The sequence below is a fragment of the Schistocerca serialis genome, chromosome 4, assembly GCF_023864345.2.
Source record: "Schistocerca serialis cubense isolate TAMUIC-IGC-003099 chromosome 4, iqSchSeri2.2, whole genome shotgun sequence".
Lineage (NCBI taxonomy): Eukaryota > Metazoa > Arthropoda > Insecta > Orthoptera > Acrididae > Schistocerca > Schistocerca serialis.
Window position 1 is genome coordinate 481872489 of NC_064641.1, and position 23217 is coordinate 481895705.

The window sequence follows — 23217 nt, forward strand, 5'->3', positions numbered from 1 at the left end:
ACTTGTTTTGTAAACTGCTTGTAGCTGTATAGTATCTTACACAGAGAGGAAAGATTTTACAGTTACCTTTATTGCTGTTGCAACTGAAAAGAAACAGTTTTTAGAAACAAGTGTGGTCTCATCATTTAGAGACTTAGGAGCTAATATATCTTCCACCAAATTTTCTCCCTTCCTTACTTTATCATTCTGTGTTTGAGAAGTCACTTGATTGGAAGATTATTGATTGAGATTTTTTATTTCAATTTGTTATTTTGTATTCCTTTTATGTTGCTTAAGATCTGACTCACTGCTGTGAGATACAGAGAATCCATGCACACAGATGGAGTATTGAGCCTTGTGGCATTGTCCAGCATCAGGTTTCACCCCCGTTTATGATGATTCCCAGCTATTTTGATCTGATATTGCTTGTTGAACTTTCTTTCTAGAAGTTGTAAGAATTTTCATCAGAATCTGACATCTTAACATTGATGTCTTCAATGACCTTTGATGACTTCACAATTTACATAGATTTAGTCTCAAACAGCCTGAATAGTCATATTAGGAGTTGGAAGGGAAGACCTACAGAAGAATGTGGTGAAGGACAAGGTAAATAATCCAGTATGCTCAGCTTTACCACCAAATTTTGATACGTCGTGAGATTTCCTTTTCCTGAGGCTCCAAAGAGAAAACGGTAATTGAGCTACTTTGAACCTCAATGGCACTCAAATATGTATTTTTTCCGCTCCCGAGATTGGAATGACTCCTTACCCTCTCCCTTAAAACCCACATCCTTTCGTCTTTCCCTCTCCTTCCCTCTTTCCTGACGAAGCAACCGTTGGTTGCGAAAGCTTGAATTTTGTGTGTATGTTTGTGTTTGTTTGTGTGTCTATCGACCTGCCAGCGCTTTCTTTTGGTAAGTCACATCATCTTTGTTTTTAGATATATTTTAAACTATCTATAGACAAAAAAGACAAACACTCATTTTTATGGGACAACAGTTCATAATACTGAATGCAAAATTTTAACCTCAAATATGAGACGTTCCATACAATAAGGGACAGGTGGCAACCCTAATTCAGCTGCTCATAATTGTCATTGGACCAGAGCAATGAGCACACTGATACGTAGTTGCATTAAAACACTTTTTATTTTGCAAACACATTCTTCTTACATTTCCAATACGGGCTTTGCCAGTGGAAGTACTATACCAGGAAATGAAAACCGAACACATTCGCCATATTTATATGCAGAAAATAAAGCAATTTCAAACTATCTCTGAAAAAGTTCATCTAGATACATTGCACTATGAATAGCATCTATTAGGTAATTTTGTGTTTCCACATTTTGAAGAAAATTTGCATCTGTATTTACATTTATCACAAATTTTTTATTATTATTAAACATCAAGGCAGACATCTGAAAAGAAAATTTAAATTTTATAGCCACGTTTTCATACTCCCAGCAACACAACTTACCCAGAAAATTTTAACATAGACAGAAAAACTGAAAACTTTACCTTGGATTCAACATATCAGAAGATGTCTAGAAATTGTCCAAATAAATTTGTCAAAAACTTTAGACAGAAACACTTACAGTCATAAAATTGACAGATGAGAAACGATGCTGGTAGACAAACTGCAAAGAAAACAAAAAAAATTGACTGTAGATTTCACAGAGGAAAAAACGAAAGCTGCATGGAAACTAAGAAAATTAGATCATAAAGCTTTGTGTGATGCAGTGGGGTTCAACTGCACCTAGTAGTAATATGTGCATAAAGTAACAAGACATGTAAATTTAACTTAGATTCAGTATATTTCTTATCATTAACTATGGCATTTGTTTTGTATTAATCTCTCACATTTTCATTTCTCCAATATAATTTCTATAACATTAGATTATACGTTGTGCAGTTAGTGGAACAAACAAAAATCTTATGTGTCAGAGCGTGTTTTATGTTTTGCAAACAACATTGTATTCACTGTAGAACCATTGATCTGATTTCTACATATCAGAATTAATTTCAGATGTATATTTTTTTGATTACCATATGTAGCTTATACAAGTGATCACTTAGTGAATGTACTGTTTCATTCAATGATACTATTAATGGAAAATAAAAAGTAGATACTAGTTGAAAGTAATGTTTAATTAAGACGTGAAACATAATTGAAGTACATAGAATGGGGATAATGACATAAGCATCCAATTTCATAATAGTTTTGTTGTTATTATTATCTTTGTCATTATCATTATAACCCTCTCTAGTTTAGAAGGCTTGCGACCAACACTCACTCTTCAAACCAGTGATGGAGCATTGCTAGCTGAAGATGACCCGATTTCTCTCATAACTGGTAGCAATGAATTGATAGCATCTGTTGTGTCATGGAACCTACCACCATTGACAGAAAGATATGTGGAAGCTGCCGCTAGTTTGCAGTCAGGTAATACTGTTCAATATCTGTTTGTAATATAAATAAAATCCTTGTGCATGAATGGTGTTTCATGAATGTGACATTGATAATTATGGATAAAGAAATGAAATACATTTATTGCCAATGGTCTCTGAAAATAAAATTGTCTTTAGTGTAAAGAACCAAAGGCTTTTTCACTTCCATCTAAAAAACCTTTTTAATTTATTCCCACCAAAGAATTATCTGACAATAACAATGTGCACATCTGTTTGCCAAAAAAGTTTGTTAGTTGTATCATAATTATTAATCAGTTTTTATATCATACTTTCGTTCTTTGTGGTGGAGAGATAACTGTGTAAGTTTGAGGCTAACTTGGTTGGCTCTTATTTCACGTATCCATGAAAGACCATGACAGTGATATTCATTTTGCAGGTTTTAATAATGTGCATTTATTAGACACAAAGGGAGGCCTCCAACTTTGTGCTCCTTGTCATATTTTGTAAAATATATTTGAGGATCCAACCTTGAGCAAAACAGTTTCCCATAAATGTTTCATTGCTGTTACACTGTCCTCAACGGATTTCCCTTAATTTTGCTGTTAAATGTAAGTAATATTGGACAAACAAATACATACATGTGATATGGTGATCGTCAGTTTCTTTGGCAGATTGACAAACTTGAGGAAGTAGCACATTTGCTTCCTCTAATTGGTGTCTGTCTTCCTTATTACTGGTCAGATAAAGTTATTAATGTAGCAATACTGCAGCATATGAACAAAGATTTAGAAATTCTCAATATCATCAAGACAAGAAGGCACTAATACATTGGCCATATAATGTGCAATGACAAATACAACCTGTTGCAACAAATACTTGAAGAAAAGATTGATGGCAGACATGATCCAGAACATACAAAATTATCCTGGCTAAAGAACTTAAGCCAATCGTTTGGATTGATCACATAATCACTGTTCAGAAAAGCTGTGGACAAACAACGGATCATGCTGCTGATCGCCAATTTTCTTGGAGGACATTTTAAGAACACTATATTGTTGTGTGTGTGTGTGTGTGTGTGTGTGTGTGTGTGTGTGTGTGTTCGTTTGTTTTTACATTCTAACAATTCCTTGAGAACAGAGCACAATGCAGACAATAGATATGTTTATTCATTAGTATATCCTCCCTGTCTGCTATAATACTTTCTGCTTAGTAGTTACATTCAATGATTAGTTTCTGCAAAGAGCTACTCTCTTTCAGAACTTTTAGACATGTCAGTTTTCATTTGACTATGGTCCATATATTTAATACCATAAGTTGCTTTATTTCTGTGAATAAATATGTACCATATATCGGTTCCACGATTACTGTTCAGGCATGATCCCTGTGGTTTTGTTTCATTTATTTATTAAGTGCATGAGATCTCCTTCACATTTGTTTCAATCAAGAACACACCAGCAGACAAATACACACACACACACACACACACACACACACACACACACACACACACACATACGCAAGGGCAATAAGCATACAATTAAATTAATGTTGTACACATTCCTACAACAATAAAGCAGCGCACCACAGGGTTGACAACTAGGGCTAAATATAGCCTACACAACTGACTGTTTAATATGAAAGAGATTGTTGATGATAAACTCTACCACAGAGAAAGATAAAACATCTAGCATTTGTCAGTGCACTTGCCGAAACTATGTGTCAAGATTTATTGAGGAGATGACTAGGAATTTTGACACTAAATACATGGAGAACGTAAGAACACTAAAAAAAAAGTCAGCTTTAAATCAAAATTTGTGGTACGTTATATGGAAGTGAACCGTAGACCGACAAACATTGATATGGATCTAAAACATTTTAGATAGTGTAACAGCTCTCCACAGAAATTAATTATTGAGTAGAACTAATACATACAAAAAACTGTAGTATAAGAAAAACTATGCAGCTCTTTGCAGTGTAGCTATGCTCTATGCCCTTAAGGAACTGTCAGGAAATAGAAAATTGATACATGTCAACAGTGTACTTCCTGTAGTTCGTCTCAAGTTCTTGTTCCCATTTTATGCATTATGTTTGGATGACCAACCGTGCTGTCTTTCTCGGGTGCTACAGGTTTTGCTGTTATGTGTACTCACAGCTTCTGAAGAAGACTTGTGGGTTGGTTGTCGAAATATTGTGTATAAAATTGAAACAATAACATGTCAGGATACCTAAAAACATGCCATTAATCAATTCCGCAAAGAAGTGAGAGGGATCAGATCAAAACACTTAATTGGAACTGAACTTGTGTCACCATGAAATGAATTTCCTATACCAGTCCTGATCACAGAAAAAAAATTGTGAAACTTAGGTGTTCACACTCACAAATATTATTAGTTTGAACCCTGTTAGTATGATTTCTAATTCATGATCTGGCACACTTTCATACAAGCATCAAAAACATAACAGGAAAAGAAATAATTGTAGTCATAGTAGCAGCTTTTCAGAAGTAGTAAATAAATAACAGAAACAATGAAAAATACAAGAATTATGCTATAGAAAAATATATATTTTTCGTTGTTATTGTTGTTGCTGTCGCTGTCTGGAGTCTGGTTTGATGCAGCTCTCCATGCCAGTATCCCGTGCATGCCTCAGCTCTGCATAACTACCACAGCCTACATCTGTTTCAAGCTGCTTACTACATTCAAGCCATGGTTTCCCTCTACAATTTTTCTCCCTACACTTGCTTCCATTACCAAACAGACAATTCCTTGGTGCCTTGGGATGCGTCCTATCAGTTGATCTTTTCCTTCAGTTAAGTTGTGCCATAAATTATTTTTTTCTCCAATTCCTCTACTTCTTCATTTATTATTCAATCTACCCATCTAATTCTCATTGTTTCTCTACAGCACCACATCTCAAAAGCTTCCGTCATTTTATTTGAAATGGCTGTCGTCCACATTTCAGTTTGATACGAAGTTAAATACAGTTTGATACAAAGCTTCAGGCAAATACCTCCAGAAGAGATGTCCTAACACTCGAATTTATATTAGAAGTTACCCCATTCCTCTTTTTTTGGAAATGATTTTGTGAGTCTGCATTTTATATCCTCTCTACTTTGACCATCAACGGTTATTTCACTACCCACATAGCAAAACTCTTGTACTACATTCAATGCCTTGTTTCCTAATGTAATTCCCTCTGCATTGCCTGATTTACTTTGACAACATTCCTTTCCCCTTGTTTTACTTTTAATTGACATTAGTCGTATAATCTTTTTTCAAGACACTAATCCATTCTGTTCAACTGCTCTTCCAAGTCCTTATCTGTCTCTGACAGAATTACAATGTCATTGGGGAATGGTAAAGTTATTTCTTCTCTCTGATCTTTAATTCCCTTCTCAAATTTCTCCTTCGTTTCCTTTGCAGACTGCCCAGTGTTCACATTGAATAACATCATGGATAGGCTACAACCCTGTTTTACTCCCTTGTCAACTATGGCTTCCCTTTCATGTCATTCTGCTCCTACAGTTACAATCTTATTTTCTGTGCAAGGTGTAGATATCTTTTTGATCCCTGTATTTTATTCCTGCTACCTTGAAAATTCCAAGAGTGTAGTCCAGTCTACATTGTCATGAGCTTTCTCTAAATCTACAAAATGTGTCAACTATCATTTATTAATCTGATGTTTTGATAGTATTTGCATCTGTCATCACCTGCCTTCTTTGGTATTGGAATTATTACATTTTCCTGAAGCCTCAGAGTATTTCATTTGACTCGTGTATCTTGCAACTCACATATCTTGCACAGCAGGTGGAATACATTTTTCATGGCTGGCTCTCCCAAGGATCTCAGTAGTTCTATGGAAATATCATTCATTTGCTCCAGGGACCTTGTTTCCACTTAGGTATTTAAATGCTTTGCCAAATTCTTCTAGCAGAATCGTATCTCCCAACTCATCCTTCACCTACTTCTTCTCTTTATATAATATTGTCCTCAAGGTTATTACCCTTATACTGACCTTCTGCGTATTCCTGCCACCTTTCCCTTCTTTGCTTAATACTGATTTGCTGTCTAAGCTCTTGATGCTCATACAGTCAATTCTGTCTTCTCCAAAGGTATCTTCAATTTTCCTACAGGCAGCCTCTGTCTTTCAATTAGTTACACAGGCTTCTACAGCCTTGCATTTGTTATTTAGCCTGTCCTGCTTAGCCATTGTGCATTTCTATGTTTTCTCATTTCAGCAGTTAAATTCAATATCTCCTAAGGGAGGATTTATCTTTTTACCTGTGTGATCCCCTACTGTATTTCCTATTTAATCTGTCAAAGCTAATTATTCATTTTGCGTTGTACTCCTTTCCTCTGTTTCAGTTCAGTATTGTGTAATGCTACTCGTGAAATTTTCAACAACCCCTGTTTCCTTCAGTGTTTCCATGTCAATTCCCTACCCTTTTACAACTTCTTCTGTTTTAATTTGCTGTTCATAACCTATAAATTATGATCATTGTCCACATCTGCCCCTGGAAATTTCTTACAATTTAAAATCTTATTCTGAGATCTCTGTCTTATCATTATGTAATCACGCTCAAACTTTCTAGTGTCCCCAGGTTTATTGCACATATGAGCCTTCTTTCATAATTCTGAAACCGAGTATTAGCAATGATTTAATTATGTTCTGTGCAAAATTCTATCAGGCATCTTCCTCTTTCATTTGTTTGCCCAGTTCAATTTTCCTACTAATCTTCCTTCTCTTCCTTTTCCTATTACCATACTCCAGTCACACCATCAGAATAATTTCCTCGATCTCATTATTTATTCTTTCAATCTCTTCATCATATATGGAGCTAGTTGGCATATCAACTTATACTACTTTGGTAGGTGTGCTTCATGTCTATCTTGGCTATATTACTGTGTTCACTATGCTGTTCATAGTCACTTACACTCATTTGTACTTTCTTATTCGTTCTTAGGCTTACTAGTGCATTACCCCTATCTGATTTTATCTTAATAACCCTGTACTGACTTTACCAGAAGTACTGTTCTTCCTCCCACTGCACAACACTACTACCATACCTAAGTTCAACCTATCCATTTCCCTTTTTAAATTTGTTAACCTACCTAACTTATCAAGAGATCTAATATTCCATGCTCCAACCTGTAGAATGACAGTCTTGATTTCTCTGATGATGACATCCTCCTGAGCAGTTCCTGCCTGGAGATGCGAATGTGGAATTCTTTCACATTTGGAATATTTTACCCAACAGAATGCCAACCCTGTTAAGCCATACAGTAGTGCTGTACACTGTCAGGTAAGGGAAAAAAACACGACTATCGTTTCACCTACCTTCCAACCATTCACAGTAAGAGTGCAAGACCACATTGGCTAATGTTACAATGTCAGGTTAGCCAATCATCCAAGCTATTGTCTTTGCAACTACTGAAAGGACTGCTGCCCCTGTCCAGGAACGACAGGTTAGTATGACCTCGCCACATTATGGCTGTCTGTATCGTAGAGGCATGTGAGCCACCCTACCTTGGCCAGTTCCATGTTTCGTTATTAGTTACAAATTAGAGACTATTAAAATACCACCTGTAACAAAACATACAAACACTGCGTAACCCTCCTAGCGTCACCCTTCGTTAGTCACTGTCCTCACTCATCCAGCCCCTTCTCTGTTCCAAATCCAGCTCTACACAGCAGTCATTCCACCAAAACACTCAGTCTTTTTACTTCTCTCCTTTTCCACTACTTTTCCCTCCCTACCCGTCTATCCTGCAGCACTTCACTGTCCGCCACCCCCACAATACTATCCCTCCCCCTCGCCATCCCAGTCTCCTCCTTACCCCCACCCAGTCACCGCTCCCATCTTGCGCTGGTGCTGCTGCTGGAAGAAGCCTTAATGGCTGAAAGCTTTATTTATTTGTGACAGTCCTTTTGCTGTGCCTATCTGCAACTCGGCATCTCTGCTGTATGATGAGTAGCAACTTTCCTTTTCATAACATTGTTAAGGATGGTATAACAATGCCGAAACATGCATGTAGATTAGTGAACAAGAATAAATTGAATTTTGCTCAAGACAGAATTCTCAAGTACTTTTAACTGTTTAAGCAAAACTTATTAACATAAGTGTGTTCCTATGAGGTATAAAATGAAATTCCTGACTGCTTAAGTGAAGTGAAGTGTGTTGGTACGGAGCCCGAATATGACTCAATCAGCGGCAATTAATCGGGCAGACTGTGCCTGAACCTTGCTTGTGCTGTACTTAAAAATTCATTGCAACCATTGTGCTTTCTACCCACTGTTGGTAACCATGTGGACTGCACAAGGAAAGGGTTCATTGCAACCATTGTGCTTTCTACCCACTGTTGGTAACCATGTGGACTGCACAAGGAAAGGGTCTCTGCATTTTGCTACTGCATAATGTTTGAATTCTTAACATCTATACTCAACAGCAGCACTTTGTATGCTACTTTGTCATTGTAACTGCTGTAACTACTGAAGACAGCAGATGAGAAGCTGGGATGGTGTGCAGGCACCACTTGACACCATTCCCACACCAGCTGATTCTTGTGCATTGTTTATGTCAGGTGGTCTATTGCTCGTGGTCTAGTGGTTACTGTCACTGCCTCTTGATCACTGGTCCCAGGTTCAGTTCTTTGGCAGGTCAAAAGATTTTCTTCACTCTGGGACTGGGTGTTTGTGTCATTCCAATCGTTTCATCTCATTTTCATTGACATGCAGAGTCCCAAAACGGTGTCAAATTGAAAGACTTTCATCAAGCAGCCAAACAGCCCCCAGATGTGGTCTCTCCCAGCCAATAATCCCATATGATCATTTCGTTTTTATCCCAGACAAAGCAGTAACCACTGAAACTAATCGGTATGCTGGTTCGATAATAGTTCAGCACAGATGGCAAACCAAGTTGAAAGCCAACAGTGTATGTAGAAAGTGGACCAAGCCAAAAATTGATGATATTTAAGAGTTTTTTGTACTAATAATTCACCTGTACTGAGTGAAAACCCAAAAATCAATGACTGTTTTTTAAAAGTTTGAATTGTAAGGACAAATTCATTTTCATGTTTACATGAAGAACAAATCAGATGAGTAATGTCATTTGTTGTTGGCAATGCTTTGATTGGGTACATACTTAGGACAGAAATATGAACTGAGAACGGCATGTAGCAGCCAGGTGTTATGGCATTTTTGAAGAAAGTACTATAAAATTACTTTGACAAAGGTTATACAGTATTCAAGGATCACAATTATATATCACCCGCTGTCTTTATTCATGGCAGTGCAAGCCAAGGGCAGTAGGCACTTACATCGCTAACAGAAAGGATCTTCCTCAACCGATGGTTGCAAAGCCAAGAATCAAGGAAGGACAGTTGATGATGTGATTTTTTTGAAAGAGAGAAGGGAATGTCTGCGCTGCCTAAAATGAAGGAACATGAAGGATGGTTTATTTTTTTTATGCTTTCTTCATGCCACACTGCTTCAGCAACAGAGGTAATTGTGTGGTCATGTGGGACCAATGACTAAAGCAAAACCAGAAGTAGTTCTGGATCGTAATATTCACAAAGTAGTAATGGATAAATCAGATCATGTGATTGCTTCTCATCCTTTCAAGAGAAAGCAGTTCAAATAGTGGAAAAAGTATTCAAGGATCACAATTATATATCACCCGCTGTCTTTATTCATGGCAGTGCAAGCCAAGGGCAGTAGGCACTTACATCGCTAACAGAAAGGATCTTCCTCAACCGATGGTTGCAAAGCCAAGAATCAAGGAAGGACAGTTGATGATGTGATTTTTTTGAAAGAGAGAAGGGAATGTCTGCGCTGCCTAAAATGAAGGAACATGAAGGATGGTTTATTTTTTTTATGCTTTCTTCATGCCACACTGCTTCAGCAACAGAGGTAATTGTGTGGTCATGTGGGACCAATGACTAAAGCAAAACCAGAAGTAGTTCTGGATCGTAATATTCACAAAGTAGTAATGGATAAATCAGATCAAGTGATTGCTTCTCATCCTTTCAAGAGAAAGCAGTTCAAATAGCGGAAAAAGTTATTCTTTCATTTGATTGTAATGGGCATCAGGAACTTTTTCATGTTGTTTGAGACAGAGATGAGGAAAAAAGAAAAATGTGTACTCTCTCCCAATGTCTTACATAATTAGGGAGTTGGTCTGCGCCAAAGGCAGCACATGGTAAGAGGTTAATTCCTCTACAGTTCTTGGTCCAAGTGGACTTAGTGGATGACATTTTGTGGAAAAAATACCACCTACATAGAAAAAAATCTCATCCATCACCTGTCTCCAAAGGCTGCTCCATTTCACTAAGAGGAAGAAGAAAGAAGTGCTGCAAAGAAATGTCCTGGTGGTGTCCAAATCGTGATGTAACTCTTTTTAAACCTTATTGTTACAAAATAAACCACACTCAGGCAGTTTATTTGTAAGAATGGTGTGAACGAGGTGGGTGGAACCCCCCCCCCACCGCCCCCTCCGCTCCCCCGGAATAAGAACATGATTCAGTAAATCTTTTTTTATCTGCTAATTTTAATATTTTATAGCAAGATTTTTAAGAACAGATAAACGAGGTTTCGTCGTTTGAAATGAAACATCAGATGACTTTACTGCATTAACTATTACAAAGCTATGATTTCCGAAAAATGTGTTTAAAAATAGCAGTCCAGCTGCCCCATCCAGAGTGAGTGAGCCAGTCTCGATTGTGTTAATGACCTGAGAGAGAACATTTATTGTAACCTCACCCTTTTTTCCAGTTAAGCAGTTCTCTTTAACAAAGTACTATCTGAAAAAAGCTGCATAAAAGTTTTGTCAGATCATTATAAGATTTCAAAGTGGTGCAAATATTTTCAACGTACTTTAAATGTTCAGAAATGTAACATTGTACACTTCAGAAAATGCAGAAATGTAGTATCCTGTTACTACAGTATCATTGTGTCACAACTGTAATGAATCAACTCATACAAAATGCCTGGGTATAACTATTTGATGGCATCTGAGGAAAGGATCACATAGACTCAGTTGTATGGAAAGCAGTTGGCAGACTACAGTTCAGTGGTAGGATAGTGGGTAAATGCAGTCAGCCTACAAAGGAGATTGCTTACAAAAACACTTGTGTTACACACTCTGAAGAATGCTCAAGTGTGTGGGAACCATGTTAAACAGAAATAACAGTTGATATTGAACATATACAAAAAAAAGGACTGCACAAATGGTAACGGCTTTGTTCAATGGACAAGAAAGTCTCGTGGAAAAACTTAAACCATTGAACTGACAGGCTCTTTGTGTGCAGACCTACTTAAACAGTTTTGAGAGTTAATATTAAACAAATACAGAGGGGATTCTTGAGTTTCTCCCGGCGTATTTGATAGTCAAAATATCCACGGGTGTGCTGCCGGTCTACAGTGTCCAACGGGCACAATATTTCGGCGATCATACTGGTGGGGAATGCCAAAGATGACCTCGGTTTGAGGAAGGCCGGCGTGTACCAGATTCCGTGTCAATGTGGCAAGTCGTATATTGGTCAGACGATGCGTACCGTCGAAGATCGATGCCGTGAACACCAGAGGCACACTCGTCTGATGTATCCGAGCAAGTCGGCGGTCGCTGAACATTGTTTGTCGGAAAATCACGCCATGGAATATGACCGCACGAGGATTCTGGTACAGACGTCGAGATATTGGGACAGCGTTGTTAGAGAGGCCATCGAAATTCGCACCAATGACGACCTCATAAACCGTGACTGTGGCTATAATCTTAGCAAGGCTTGGGAACCAGCGATCGGGTTAATCAAGAGTAAATCGAGCAAACGTATAGTTGTGACGACCACGGCGGACAGAGCCATCACTCCGACGTCATCTCAGACGCCGTTGCAATCTGTTCCACCGCGTGACCGTGGCGCGGGGCGCGGACGGCGGAGGGAGCGCGCCGCGGGCGGAGGGTATTTAAATCAGCCGCCGCCGCGACCGAACCCAGTTCCCTCTGAGCAGCCATAGCGTACGGATCTCCGTGCCGGCACGTTCACAGGAGCTCAGTCCGTCAGTTCACCTGATGATGGCGACATGTATGATCGCCGAAATATTGTGCCCGTTGGACACTGTAGACCGGCAGCACACCCGTGGATATTTTGACTAAATACAGAGGGATTTAAGCAGTTATTTTTCCCACACTTTGTATGCAAATGGAACAAGAAGAAACTCCACTACCTGATACAATGGGAAGTACCCTGTGCCATTTGTTTAACAGTGGTTTGCAGTGAATGGATGTGGATGTAGGTTGGTGTGCTGGATTATGCAAATCTTATTAGAGTTCAAAAGAATCCAAGGAAAACAAATACTGATTTGCATAGTTTTGTTTTAGGATAACAAAAATATGCTTGCTCACAGAGAGGCTGAAACGTAGACATTTTCTTAATGAGTCACAGGTTCTGACAACACTGCAGCCACCTAAACATCCCACATTTGTCTATATATGATATCTCTCTCACTCAGAAATTTTAAGAATCCCTTCCTGTTTATCATTTTATCTCCTGAGCAGCTGGTAAAGAGCTTCCCAAAGAGATATATTGTAATACACTTCTTAAATAACATGAGAAGAGCCACCAGTTCATCAACTGTAAGGAAAGTGCTGTTAGAGAGTATGTAAAGGAATGTTTTGTTAGTGCAGGAATCTCCATTATTTTCAGGACCCCTTTAAAATGGCTCTTGTAGCTACACATTTTATTTGAATTATTGTTGTAGTGTAGAACTGTGTGACAGAGATACTGTTTTATTTTGTATTAATACTCTAGCCAATCATGCTGTGTTCTCATGTAAAAACCTACAATTTTTTTTTCCTTTTTTGACATAACACTGTTGCTGCTCAAAATATACATTAGTTCTATTGATAATTGATTTTTAATGTGAGAAAACTCAAACATTGTTATTGTCAAAGACAAGTAACAAGTGCTGGTATCTTCTCTAATGTTGTAGTTGCAGATGCTCATGTTCTTCAGGTGCTGGAAATGTGCCAAGCAACACAGTGCCTACAGCTTGCAGATCTTGCACTGACTTCAGTATCCCTGTCTCCAGTTTTCCAAGCACTTCGCTATCAAAATACCCTCTCGCTGAATTTGTCAGGGAACAGTCTGGCTGATGATGGAATGAAGGTTTGTAAATGCAGTATTAATGTTCCACATGTTTGAAAGATTAATTTGTTGATACGTCTTTATGCTTCTCTTACTTGTCAGAAACTACTAACAGGAGTGAAGGAGGAAAAGTTTGCAGGTTCAGAAGTAGGGTATTGTTGTGTAAATACACCTTTGCAGCACATGTTTCTTTACCAAATCTAAATATAAAATTTGATGTTTGTGTGCTACATAGGTAGTATAATTGTGGGTAGGTGGCATCACCCCTTGTACTGTCAACAGAAACATAAAACTTGTCACTATTCAAAAGCAGTATCTTTTCTTATTTTGCTCTGTATAGTTTGTGTAAGTAGCTAATTACTGATTGATGAAAAAAGTTACTTCATTTGAGAGTTGAAGAGAATGGTTGAAAATTTTATTTATTCAGATTCCATCTATGAAACTGCAAAAAGTGTTTTTGTCATAATTTTTTTGTTTTAGGAAAGATAATGTCTTAAATGGTTTGAAAATGATAATATTTTTACTGTTAACTTAAATCAGCCCAATATTTTGTTTCCATAAAGCTCTTTTAATAGTCCTGTGTTTTTCATCTGTTATCCAGTTATACTAAACATTTACGTACAAGCACATCTTGCTGTAACATTCGATTTGACTTGATTTTCTTGCTTGTTTTTTCACTTACAGTAAAATATTTTGATGTATGAGTAATATTGGAGTATACACATTGAAATACAAGGTAACATAAACATCAGAACAATGTTTGCCAGCCTTATGGCATCATTTGGTATTTGTGTCATCTTGTAAAGACATGTCAAAACAGTCCATATTACTCACTGCACACTTTTTCATTAGACTTTGTTTGATTTTTTTCTTTTTCTTTCTTTCTCTGGTTTCATCATATTGCTCGCATTAAAGCTTTACGGGCCTCGAGTTATGCGTCTGAAGTCTCATAATGCCTCTGAAGTCTCGTAACATATCTTCTTTGATTCTTGTCCTACTAGTAATGAACCTGATAAATATTTGTTAAATAAGGTGCACAATACTGCAGCAATTTATTTTTGAACTCTTTATGTTTATTAACACACAGTGCTCTCTTTTAGATGATCATCTGTGTAACATGCAGGATACAGATCAGTAAGCTCACCAGTTAACTAAATTGCATGTTGTTCACTGGTGGAAGAGTAATAGGCTACCTTACTTCATATGACTTTCAATAACTGGCATAATAATTGCACACAGTACCTGTCCAATCATGACTGACTGAAAATTACGAAACATAGTTTGTTTCTATAATTAGAACTGTATGATGTTTACAGTTTCACTCCTGGGTTCTGACTGATTCAAAGTAAATATACACTTTAACTTGATGCCAACTACATGGTGTTTACGTAATGTGTATTATCCTCCGACTGTTGCAGAAGTGTGTAGTACAGAAATCAAAAAATGGCAGAATACAAGCCAATTACATGTTGGGTATTAAGAGAAAAAGCAGGAAAATTAATAGGAACAGAGACACAATAGACAGTGATCAGTGACATAAGTTTTCTTTAAGTGCCATTTTATAGGAGAGCAGCTAACTGTGAAATGGCATTCCCAAAATGCACTAGGGAATCTCGAGGAAGTGCAAGTTTTTAGTGTGGATAATTAACAAGCTACTTTAGTGAAAATTAGCATTTTTTGAAAGAGAAAAAGCAAGGCCACAAAACTATGGTACTAAATGTTTGTAATAATTACATTTTAATATCGAAAGATTCTAGAACATGAAATTATTGAATAGAAATAACTTTTAAAATGTGATGTTTTTGGAAAAGAGGAGAACGAGGGCTTTCAGATGAGCTATACCAAATCAAGAAACAAACAACTTTTCTTCTCATCAGAAACTTCACCTTCACATGGATTGTATGTATAGTAAATCAAGAACATTTTTTTTTAGAAGAAATTGCTCCATATGAAGTAACTACACTTAGCCATCAGTAATCAGGAAATTGCACAGTGAATAATAAAGTTTTTTGAATTCCTGCTGCAATAAGAAATTAAATATCTCAATTAACTACTGTGTATGTGTTATCAACAAAATGAAATCATAAAAGGAGGGAGAAAATGATGTAAGGATTGGTATAAGAATAAGTAGAATAATCTCACCGTGCTCTGTTACAAGTTGTGTGGACATCATATTACGCTTGAGAGACACACATCAGACCAACATAGTGTACTTACCTGAAGATATAATTTCAATACATTAGGCATTAAAATTAGGAGAATGAGTATATAAAAAAAAGAAGACTGAATGACCTACAGTGACAATAAAGAAACAGTAATGTAAAAACAGAAAACATGCTAACTAACAAGCCCCCAAATCACACTAGTAAGGACACAAAAAAAACGGCGACAAGAGAAGAAATTAAGACAATTAGAGCAGCCTCAAGAAAATAGTACGTAAGGATGGACACCAACACTTAACAAAAGGGACAGCACACTCAAATATGAAAATATCAATGCAACTCACAGAACCAATATTGCATATATAGAAATATGCACCAAACTGATCAGCAGAAATAGTATAATTTGCTAACCTCATAATTTTAGTAGCCACTCAGTGTGTGAACATAAAACTTTTTTGTAGAACTTTGCAGTGTACATAAACATGAATGAAATATAATACAGTTTTTAGGAAATGTTTATAATAAATCTGTATTGCTTTCAATATATGCATGACCTGAAAAATATTCGTATTTCCACTTTGATTTAATTTGGGGATTTTCACTGTCATAGCAAGTTAGTTTGACTGTTTTTGTAATTATTTACATGGTTAAAACTGTGTGTATATTTAGACTTATCAGTTGGTTTATTCAAAATCGAAATAATCAATTGTGATCTGATGCCATCCAAATCACTGTACTGTGGTCATAGTGCAAGATAGAAAGTGTTTTATTGCTGTTCTGTACATTATCAAAAAAGTTATTCTTTCTTTGTGAGCAGAAAAAGTGGTGATTCTTGGTATCATCATTGTAATACCAATGGTAAAAAGATTACATAACAACAAGATTTTATTTATGTGTTGATTCTTCTGAGTGGTGTTTGCATTCTTGTCAGGTTACATATTCTGGCTTCTGACCTCAAGGATTACAGCACCGCATTTGGAGACTGACATAAGAAAGGGAAACAACTCTTGAGTACAGTGGAGTAGCCCTTTCCTATAAGAAAGCAGAGCAGCTTGAGTAGATAGAGAGAAGCTTAATGAGACAGGCACAGTCAGACGGACAGTTTGTGAAACCTGTGAGACTATCAAACCAGTATCATATTGAAAGACACCTCACAAACCATAATGCATTGTGGGGAGGAGGGGGCTGTGCCCAGCTGTTGGAAGAAAGCATAAGTCACCTGTCTACTGGAAGGGAAGCTAAGTGATCCTACAGAAATAGCTTCCAATATTATCAACATCTATTTTTTGTAAAATCTTATAACCTGTTCTGTTCTCATGCATAATAAGTTACCTCAAACACAATGATCCCCTCCAGCATGCATTTCAAAACCATCGCTCATATGAAACCCAAGTTGCGCTCTTCTCACAAGATGTACTGAAATATATGGATCAAGGCAGTCGATAAATGCAGTAATTCTCGACATCTGAAAAGCGCTCGACTCAGTACTATATCAGATCTGATACTGAAAGTGCGATCATATCGAGAATCAAATGATATTTGTGACTGGATCAAGGATTTCTTGGTTAGGAGGATGCAGCATACTGTCTTCCACCAGGAGTCATCAGTGCAACACTTTTAGAAGTGCTACAGATACTGCCTTATATTAATTTCCTGGTAGACTATTTAAATAGTGATCACAGACTTTTTGCAGATGATACAGTTATTTATAATAAAGTACTATCTGAAAAAAGTTGTAAATGATCACAAATATAAAACTGTGTCTTCACGAAATGCAAAAACACAATATCCTGTGTCTGCAATATCAGTTGGAATTAGTCAACTCGTATAAACTGCTAGATGTAACAATTTTGGGGATATGAAATGGACTGATCAGTGATCGCATATGCTCAGCCATAGGTTTTTTCTTTGGTAGGATACTGAGATAAAGCAGTCAGTCTACAGAAGAGGTTGATTAAAATATACTCTTGAGGCCCATACCAAATGGAACTAACAGAGAAGATATTGTATGCAGAATACAATATAACTGTTGAATATGAAGCAAATTTAAAAGAAAAATTTGTAATGAATCAAAATGTATGAATGTGCTGCTATGAACTGGTTTCAGTTAGATTTTCATTGCTTTTTTGAGAAAATGCTTTTTCTGTAGTGGTAAGGTTTTCACTATAATGAAATGCTCTCTCTTGAAAATGAAAGAGTATTGTCCTTTTTAATCGCTAAATTATATTTTAGTTTGTTATTTCAAATGTGTATAATGTTGATTGCCTTTTGCCTGCACAATCTTTCCCCAAAGTTATAAATGTGCTGAATAAGTCAACACCTTTTTTCATCTTGAAGTTAGAACTTGCACTTGTAATTCTGTTTTGCTTACAAATAAATTTGGTGTTCTATGGGTTCCATTTTGATCAAATACAATTATGTATTCTTTTCTACCCAAGCATGTTTCACTGAAGTTATAGCATTGTCAAAGGGTGGTTTATTCTTTTTCTTCTATTAAGTAAGTGGATAAATTGCTTTTTACTATTTCTGTTTTAACTTAATTATTCACAAATTTAAATGGGAAACATAAACACCATTTACAGATTAGCCCTTAAGTCTGTTCTGAGTGGCCAACTGCATGAAGCGATCTATAGCTGTGGGACAAGTGATCACCATGTTGCCGATCTGTCCAGCTGTTACTGCCAGTAGATGAATCCTTGTAATGCCACTGATTCTTTATTCACTTTATCACATGTCATTTCTGTTACTTTCTTTTCTTTGTGGTATAGGTGATTTTCTTTTACTGTTTGTCATCTGTACCAATAAGGCTCTTACATAAAAACACTTGTTTACATCGAAAATTTATGACTGGGAATGCTAAACTGTTACATTAGTTCTTTGTATGTTAGAGAGAGAGAGAGGTCTTGCACCAGCTGGCAGGCTCCCTGTAGCTGGGGCTCCGAGCCTAGCCATATGCATTAACAGTTCTTTAGGAGCAGACAACAGAGTTCCATTGCAGAGAGCTTTGTACTTATTTATTATATCTTTTCTTTCCATATTTGGCAGTTTTCTTCAATACTAGTTTCTGTTGGAGGGGCAGTTACTGCATTTGAGAATTTTTAGGTCAGTGTTGATGTCTGTCTAACTGTGGTCCGTATGTGTAAGGTATTCTGCGAATGTAGACTGGCAGCTTTTTAGTGCTCTTCTAACCTGTGTGTACCTAATATTAAAATTTCTGATTGTCTATCCCGTATAGATTCAATTGCAGTCAATAACCAGCTGCCATGTCAGCTGGCTATTGGTTGTCCTTAGTTCTCTGTATTGAGTTTTTGTTGGTATTGACTTTCAGTCCTTATTTTTTATGTTGTCCATCTTATGAGATGCTTTGTTGTTGTTAGTAAGAGTATATCATTTGTCTGTCATTGTGGATGCTTCTTGTTCATGTGGGTTTGCATTTTATATGTGTATTTTGTGTGTTTGTGTTGTGTGTGCCTGAATTTCAATGTTGATGGTGATCTGTTTGTTTTTGTGCACTAGATATCCCTTCCATCATATCAGTTCTAAAAAACTATTGGTTTGTTGACTATCTGTAGTTCAGTTTTGTAGTTGTCTTCATTGAGTGGGGTTATTTTCTGTCCGTGTGGCTTGTATTGGAATCAGCTTTTTTGTGTCTTACTAGATGGTTTGAGTTTTAGTTCATGGCTGTGTTGGTGGGCTCATGCATATGGAAATTGCGAGATCAAGAAAATTTAACTTTTTGTCATTTCTGTTTCTACAGTGAATTTTGTTATTGGGTGGATTGTGTTTGTTGTAGTAGAGTTGGTGGATGTGACTGGGTGTTTAGTCTAGAAAGCAAATGATGTCACCTACATAGCAATGCCAGTATACTGTTCTGTCTTGTTTGGGTCTTACTATGGTTTCAGATATTTTGTTCTTATTTTGATTAAGGAAAATTTTGGCTAGGAGTCCGCTGATAGCTGACTCCATTTTGTTGTGAGTAGAGCTGGTTGTCAGATGAGAAATAGTTTTGCATCATGCTTAATTTTTGAATGTTTGCTATTTATTTTATTTGCTTTGGTGATTCATTCTTGTTCTAAGTGTTGTTTGATGATGTTGATGGTTTCTGTAGCGGAGATATCGGTGTACAAGATTATGATATCAAATTTTGTGAGTGTAGCTATTGTAAGTTGATGTGTTAGATATTTTATGTCATCTCTTCGGTGTTGGTGTATGCTTCTGTTGTTTCTGTATACATGATGTTTCTGTAACTTTGTGTATGTTTCTGTGAGTAGATGTTATGTAAGTGTACTGCTGCTTGCATTCTGATTTTGGCAGCCAGAGACTGTGGTCATGTGTGTGAGTGTGTGGGTTGCATTTGTGTGAGTGAGAGATAGAGTGTGTGTGTGTGTGTGTGTGTGTGTGTGTGTGTGTGTGTGTGTGTGTGTGTGTGTGTGTGTGTGTTTTTCATCTAATTCCGATGAATGCCTTTCTTGCCAAAAGCTTACTTGTTCGACAATCTTTTTGTTGTGCCCATTTGCAACTCAGCATCTCAGCTATATGGTGTGTAGTAGGATTGATGATATTTTTAAAATATATTGAGGATCCAATATATCAATATTTAAAATAATATCATTATCAGCTTTCGATATATCGAAAAAAAGTATCTGTATATCGACGGGAAAAAATATTGACTACACAAGTTAAATATACGGCTCGTTTTAAAGTTTTATATTTAAATACTGGTTTGCTATAAGATATTTCACTCATCCAACAAGCTAGCAGCCTGCCTATCCCCTTTAGAGCAATAATTGTAAGGAAAATGATGCACATTCATGCTTGGCGATAACCACTTTTCTAACAGTGATAACTACATGTAAGTGGCACATAAAAGGTGCCCAATGGGTCTGTCGTTTGGTTTTGTCGCTTATCGGATTTGTACAGAACCCTTCATGTCATGTCAAAATTATGTGGTGAAGCTAAATGTGGCAGTTTCTGTTGGTAGCGCTGAGCACCGATTACATCAGCATTTCCCCTAACATGTCTCCTCCCACCAAAAAGACCAGTCTGTCATTCAGATTTTTGTTCATCGTTTTCAGCAGCTGTTTTTTAAGAATGCCCATGTGAAGAAATAACACATCAGTTGCATTAAAAATTGTTTTTTAACTTAACTGGTGTGCTGTTTCTTCACATCGGAAATCTTATTATTCCATTCAGTTCGCCACCCCCCCAGTGCAGTCAGACAAATGTTGTACCACCTATACTTGCTTCACACATTTAAATATAAAACATTGGATGTGATGAAAGCTCAAAAAATAGTAAGGCTTCTTCACACAATGAAAGTGAAATTATGTTCTACTACAATTTCAAAAGAACAGCTTCAAATATTTTCCAAAAATTGTGAAAAAATATAAAATAAAAATACCAGCACTCAATATTGTCGTTTTGATATAGATATATATGATGGGAGGGGGGAAGGATATTGGGGATACATATCAATATTTTTTGGAAAAAGAATCAATATTTTATCAGAAGCCCTAGTGAGTAGTAATCTATACATTTCATAATATTGTCATTACTCCATCTAGTATTTTCCATTGTTTAACTTTTTGGTGTGTGAAATTTCATTTAAAAACTACTCCAAATCCGAAGCAGATTAGCTAAGTTACAAACCCCATTTTAGCGTGTATTGCCTCATAGTGCTTGTGATGTGGGTGAGAACAGATTTTAATGGCAGTTGTCTTGATCGTAATCCTAACATTCACCACACGTGACTCTGCATGTGCACTCTGCTATGGGTCAGCACTTACAGCTGCTGGCATATGCAACATTGCCACTCTGCAGGCTATCTACGGGTGTCGGATCTGGCTTTTCAACAGTTCTGCTTCCCATCTGAAGATATTGGCCAGTTGAAATGCCAAAATATTACATGAATATGGTTTTAAGATTCAGCTGTAAACCCGACAGTCATATATCATGCACACTGCAAACTTAGCTGAGCCTATGTGCGTCATTAATTCTAGAGTGTGGGTTTGCAGTTAAGGTTGTGTGTGACTTGTCTGCAGTCCGGAACATTTGATTCTACCTATTCCCTGTACTTCGTTGTTTGGTTATACCATTTTTAACGATTGTGAAGTTCTGTGAGCAGTACTAAACTGTATGGAGTGTCAAGGGAATGGTGAAATCTGACACCTTGACTTACGTCCTAAAATTTTTTAGCTGTTAAAGAACATTGTGCAAGTGTAATTAAAAAGTCATTGAAAATTGCCAGTATCATTGCCCACAAGGTACCTGGAGGGACATACAGCCCCAGCAGAGCCAGCACAGCGCAAGTTCACAAAATGGTTGGCAGTACATCAGAATGTGGATAAGAAGAGATAACCAAGTCATAATTTGGCAAGTCGAATTCAATATCTTTTGAGGGTTGCTGTTCACATAATTGTTCATGATTAGGATGCACATGAATGTACAATTTGTTTATTATCCAGAAATAACAGTAGTAAGCAGTTCATTTTGTGATATTTGCAAGTAGAAAATGGTTAACATCAAGCCGAGATAATATTCATTATATTTCCTTATCACGTCTATGCTAACAGATTCAGTCTTCCTGCAGCTTCCAAAATTTCATAGTAATGTAGACTACAATTAACATTCTCGATTTGCAAATATGAAATATGAAGAACATGGTATGCAGTGAAACTATCTAATCCTGCGGAAGACCTACATAATAATACCAACCATAAATATGAGAGGATTAATATATCCATATTTTCTTATCTTTCTTCTGGAACCTAGGGGCTCATTAGAACAAAAATTAAAAAACTACTGTTGCTTTTATTGGGCTCTTGGTTGTAACATAGTGACGTGTCTGTCTTTCAGGACGACTATAGAAATACTGTTGAATACAGTGCACATCCGTCCCCACTCCCCAAACACATAATGTGTACCAACCCTATTACAAGGAATTTGTTGGACAGTAAGATAAGCAGTAGCTCTTTGCCATTTCATTTTTATCAGTGGCATGATATTCAGAACCTTGTACACTTGTGCATTATCAGTACACATCACCACATTTTATCAGATATTCCTGAAAGGCAGTTTGATATGCAGAATAACAGCTGGAATCATTTCCTGCCCCGTCTCATTATTGTTTAGATGAAATTAGTAATTACTGGGAAGTGCCTGCATGCATTAACTTTTTTGCGATGGATAATAATGAAAACATTTGTTTTGGTCATTTTTTGCTGACTATGAGGAATAAACAAGCAACTGTTTCATTCTTACTGGAATGTACAAAATACACAAGAATTGTTTTAAAATTATGGTCATGTATGAACTATTCCTTTCCAACAAATTAAATTCCCCATTGATGTGATGGAAGACATTTGTTATGTGTCAAAACAAGCCTTGATTACATTATTATTTTTCTCTGCTAGTCACCTTTGTTAGAATTGCAGCTGCAACATTTTAGCTGTCAATATGAACTGGAAGTTTTTCAATGATATGTTACATTTTTCATACAGATTAGATGCATGAAATTCCTTAAGTGTGGAGC

The 23217-nt window shown here is 36.8% G+C and overlaps 1 protein-coding gene across 3 annotated transcripts in view; it reads left to right on the forward strand.

Annotated features, from left to right (window-relative positions):
* LOC126475169 (tonsoku-like protein) overlaps positions 1-23217 on the forward strand; it is a 271206-nt gene that overhangs the window by 217811 nt on the left and 30178 nt on the right. For all 3 annotated transcript variants that reach the window (XM_050102799.1, XM_050102798.1, XM_050102797.1), the window contains 2 exons: positions 2245-2420; positions 13370-13545. In XM_050102799.1, the coding sequence (XP_049958756.1) occupies positions 2245-2420; positions 13370-13545 (352 nt within the window). The remainder of the gene's footprint in view (positions 1-2244; positions 2421-13369; positions 13546-23217) is intronic.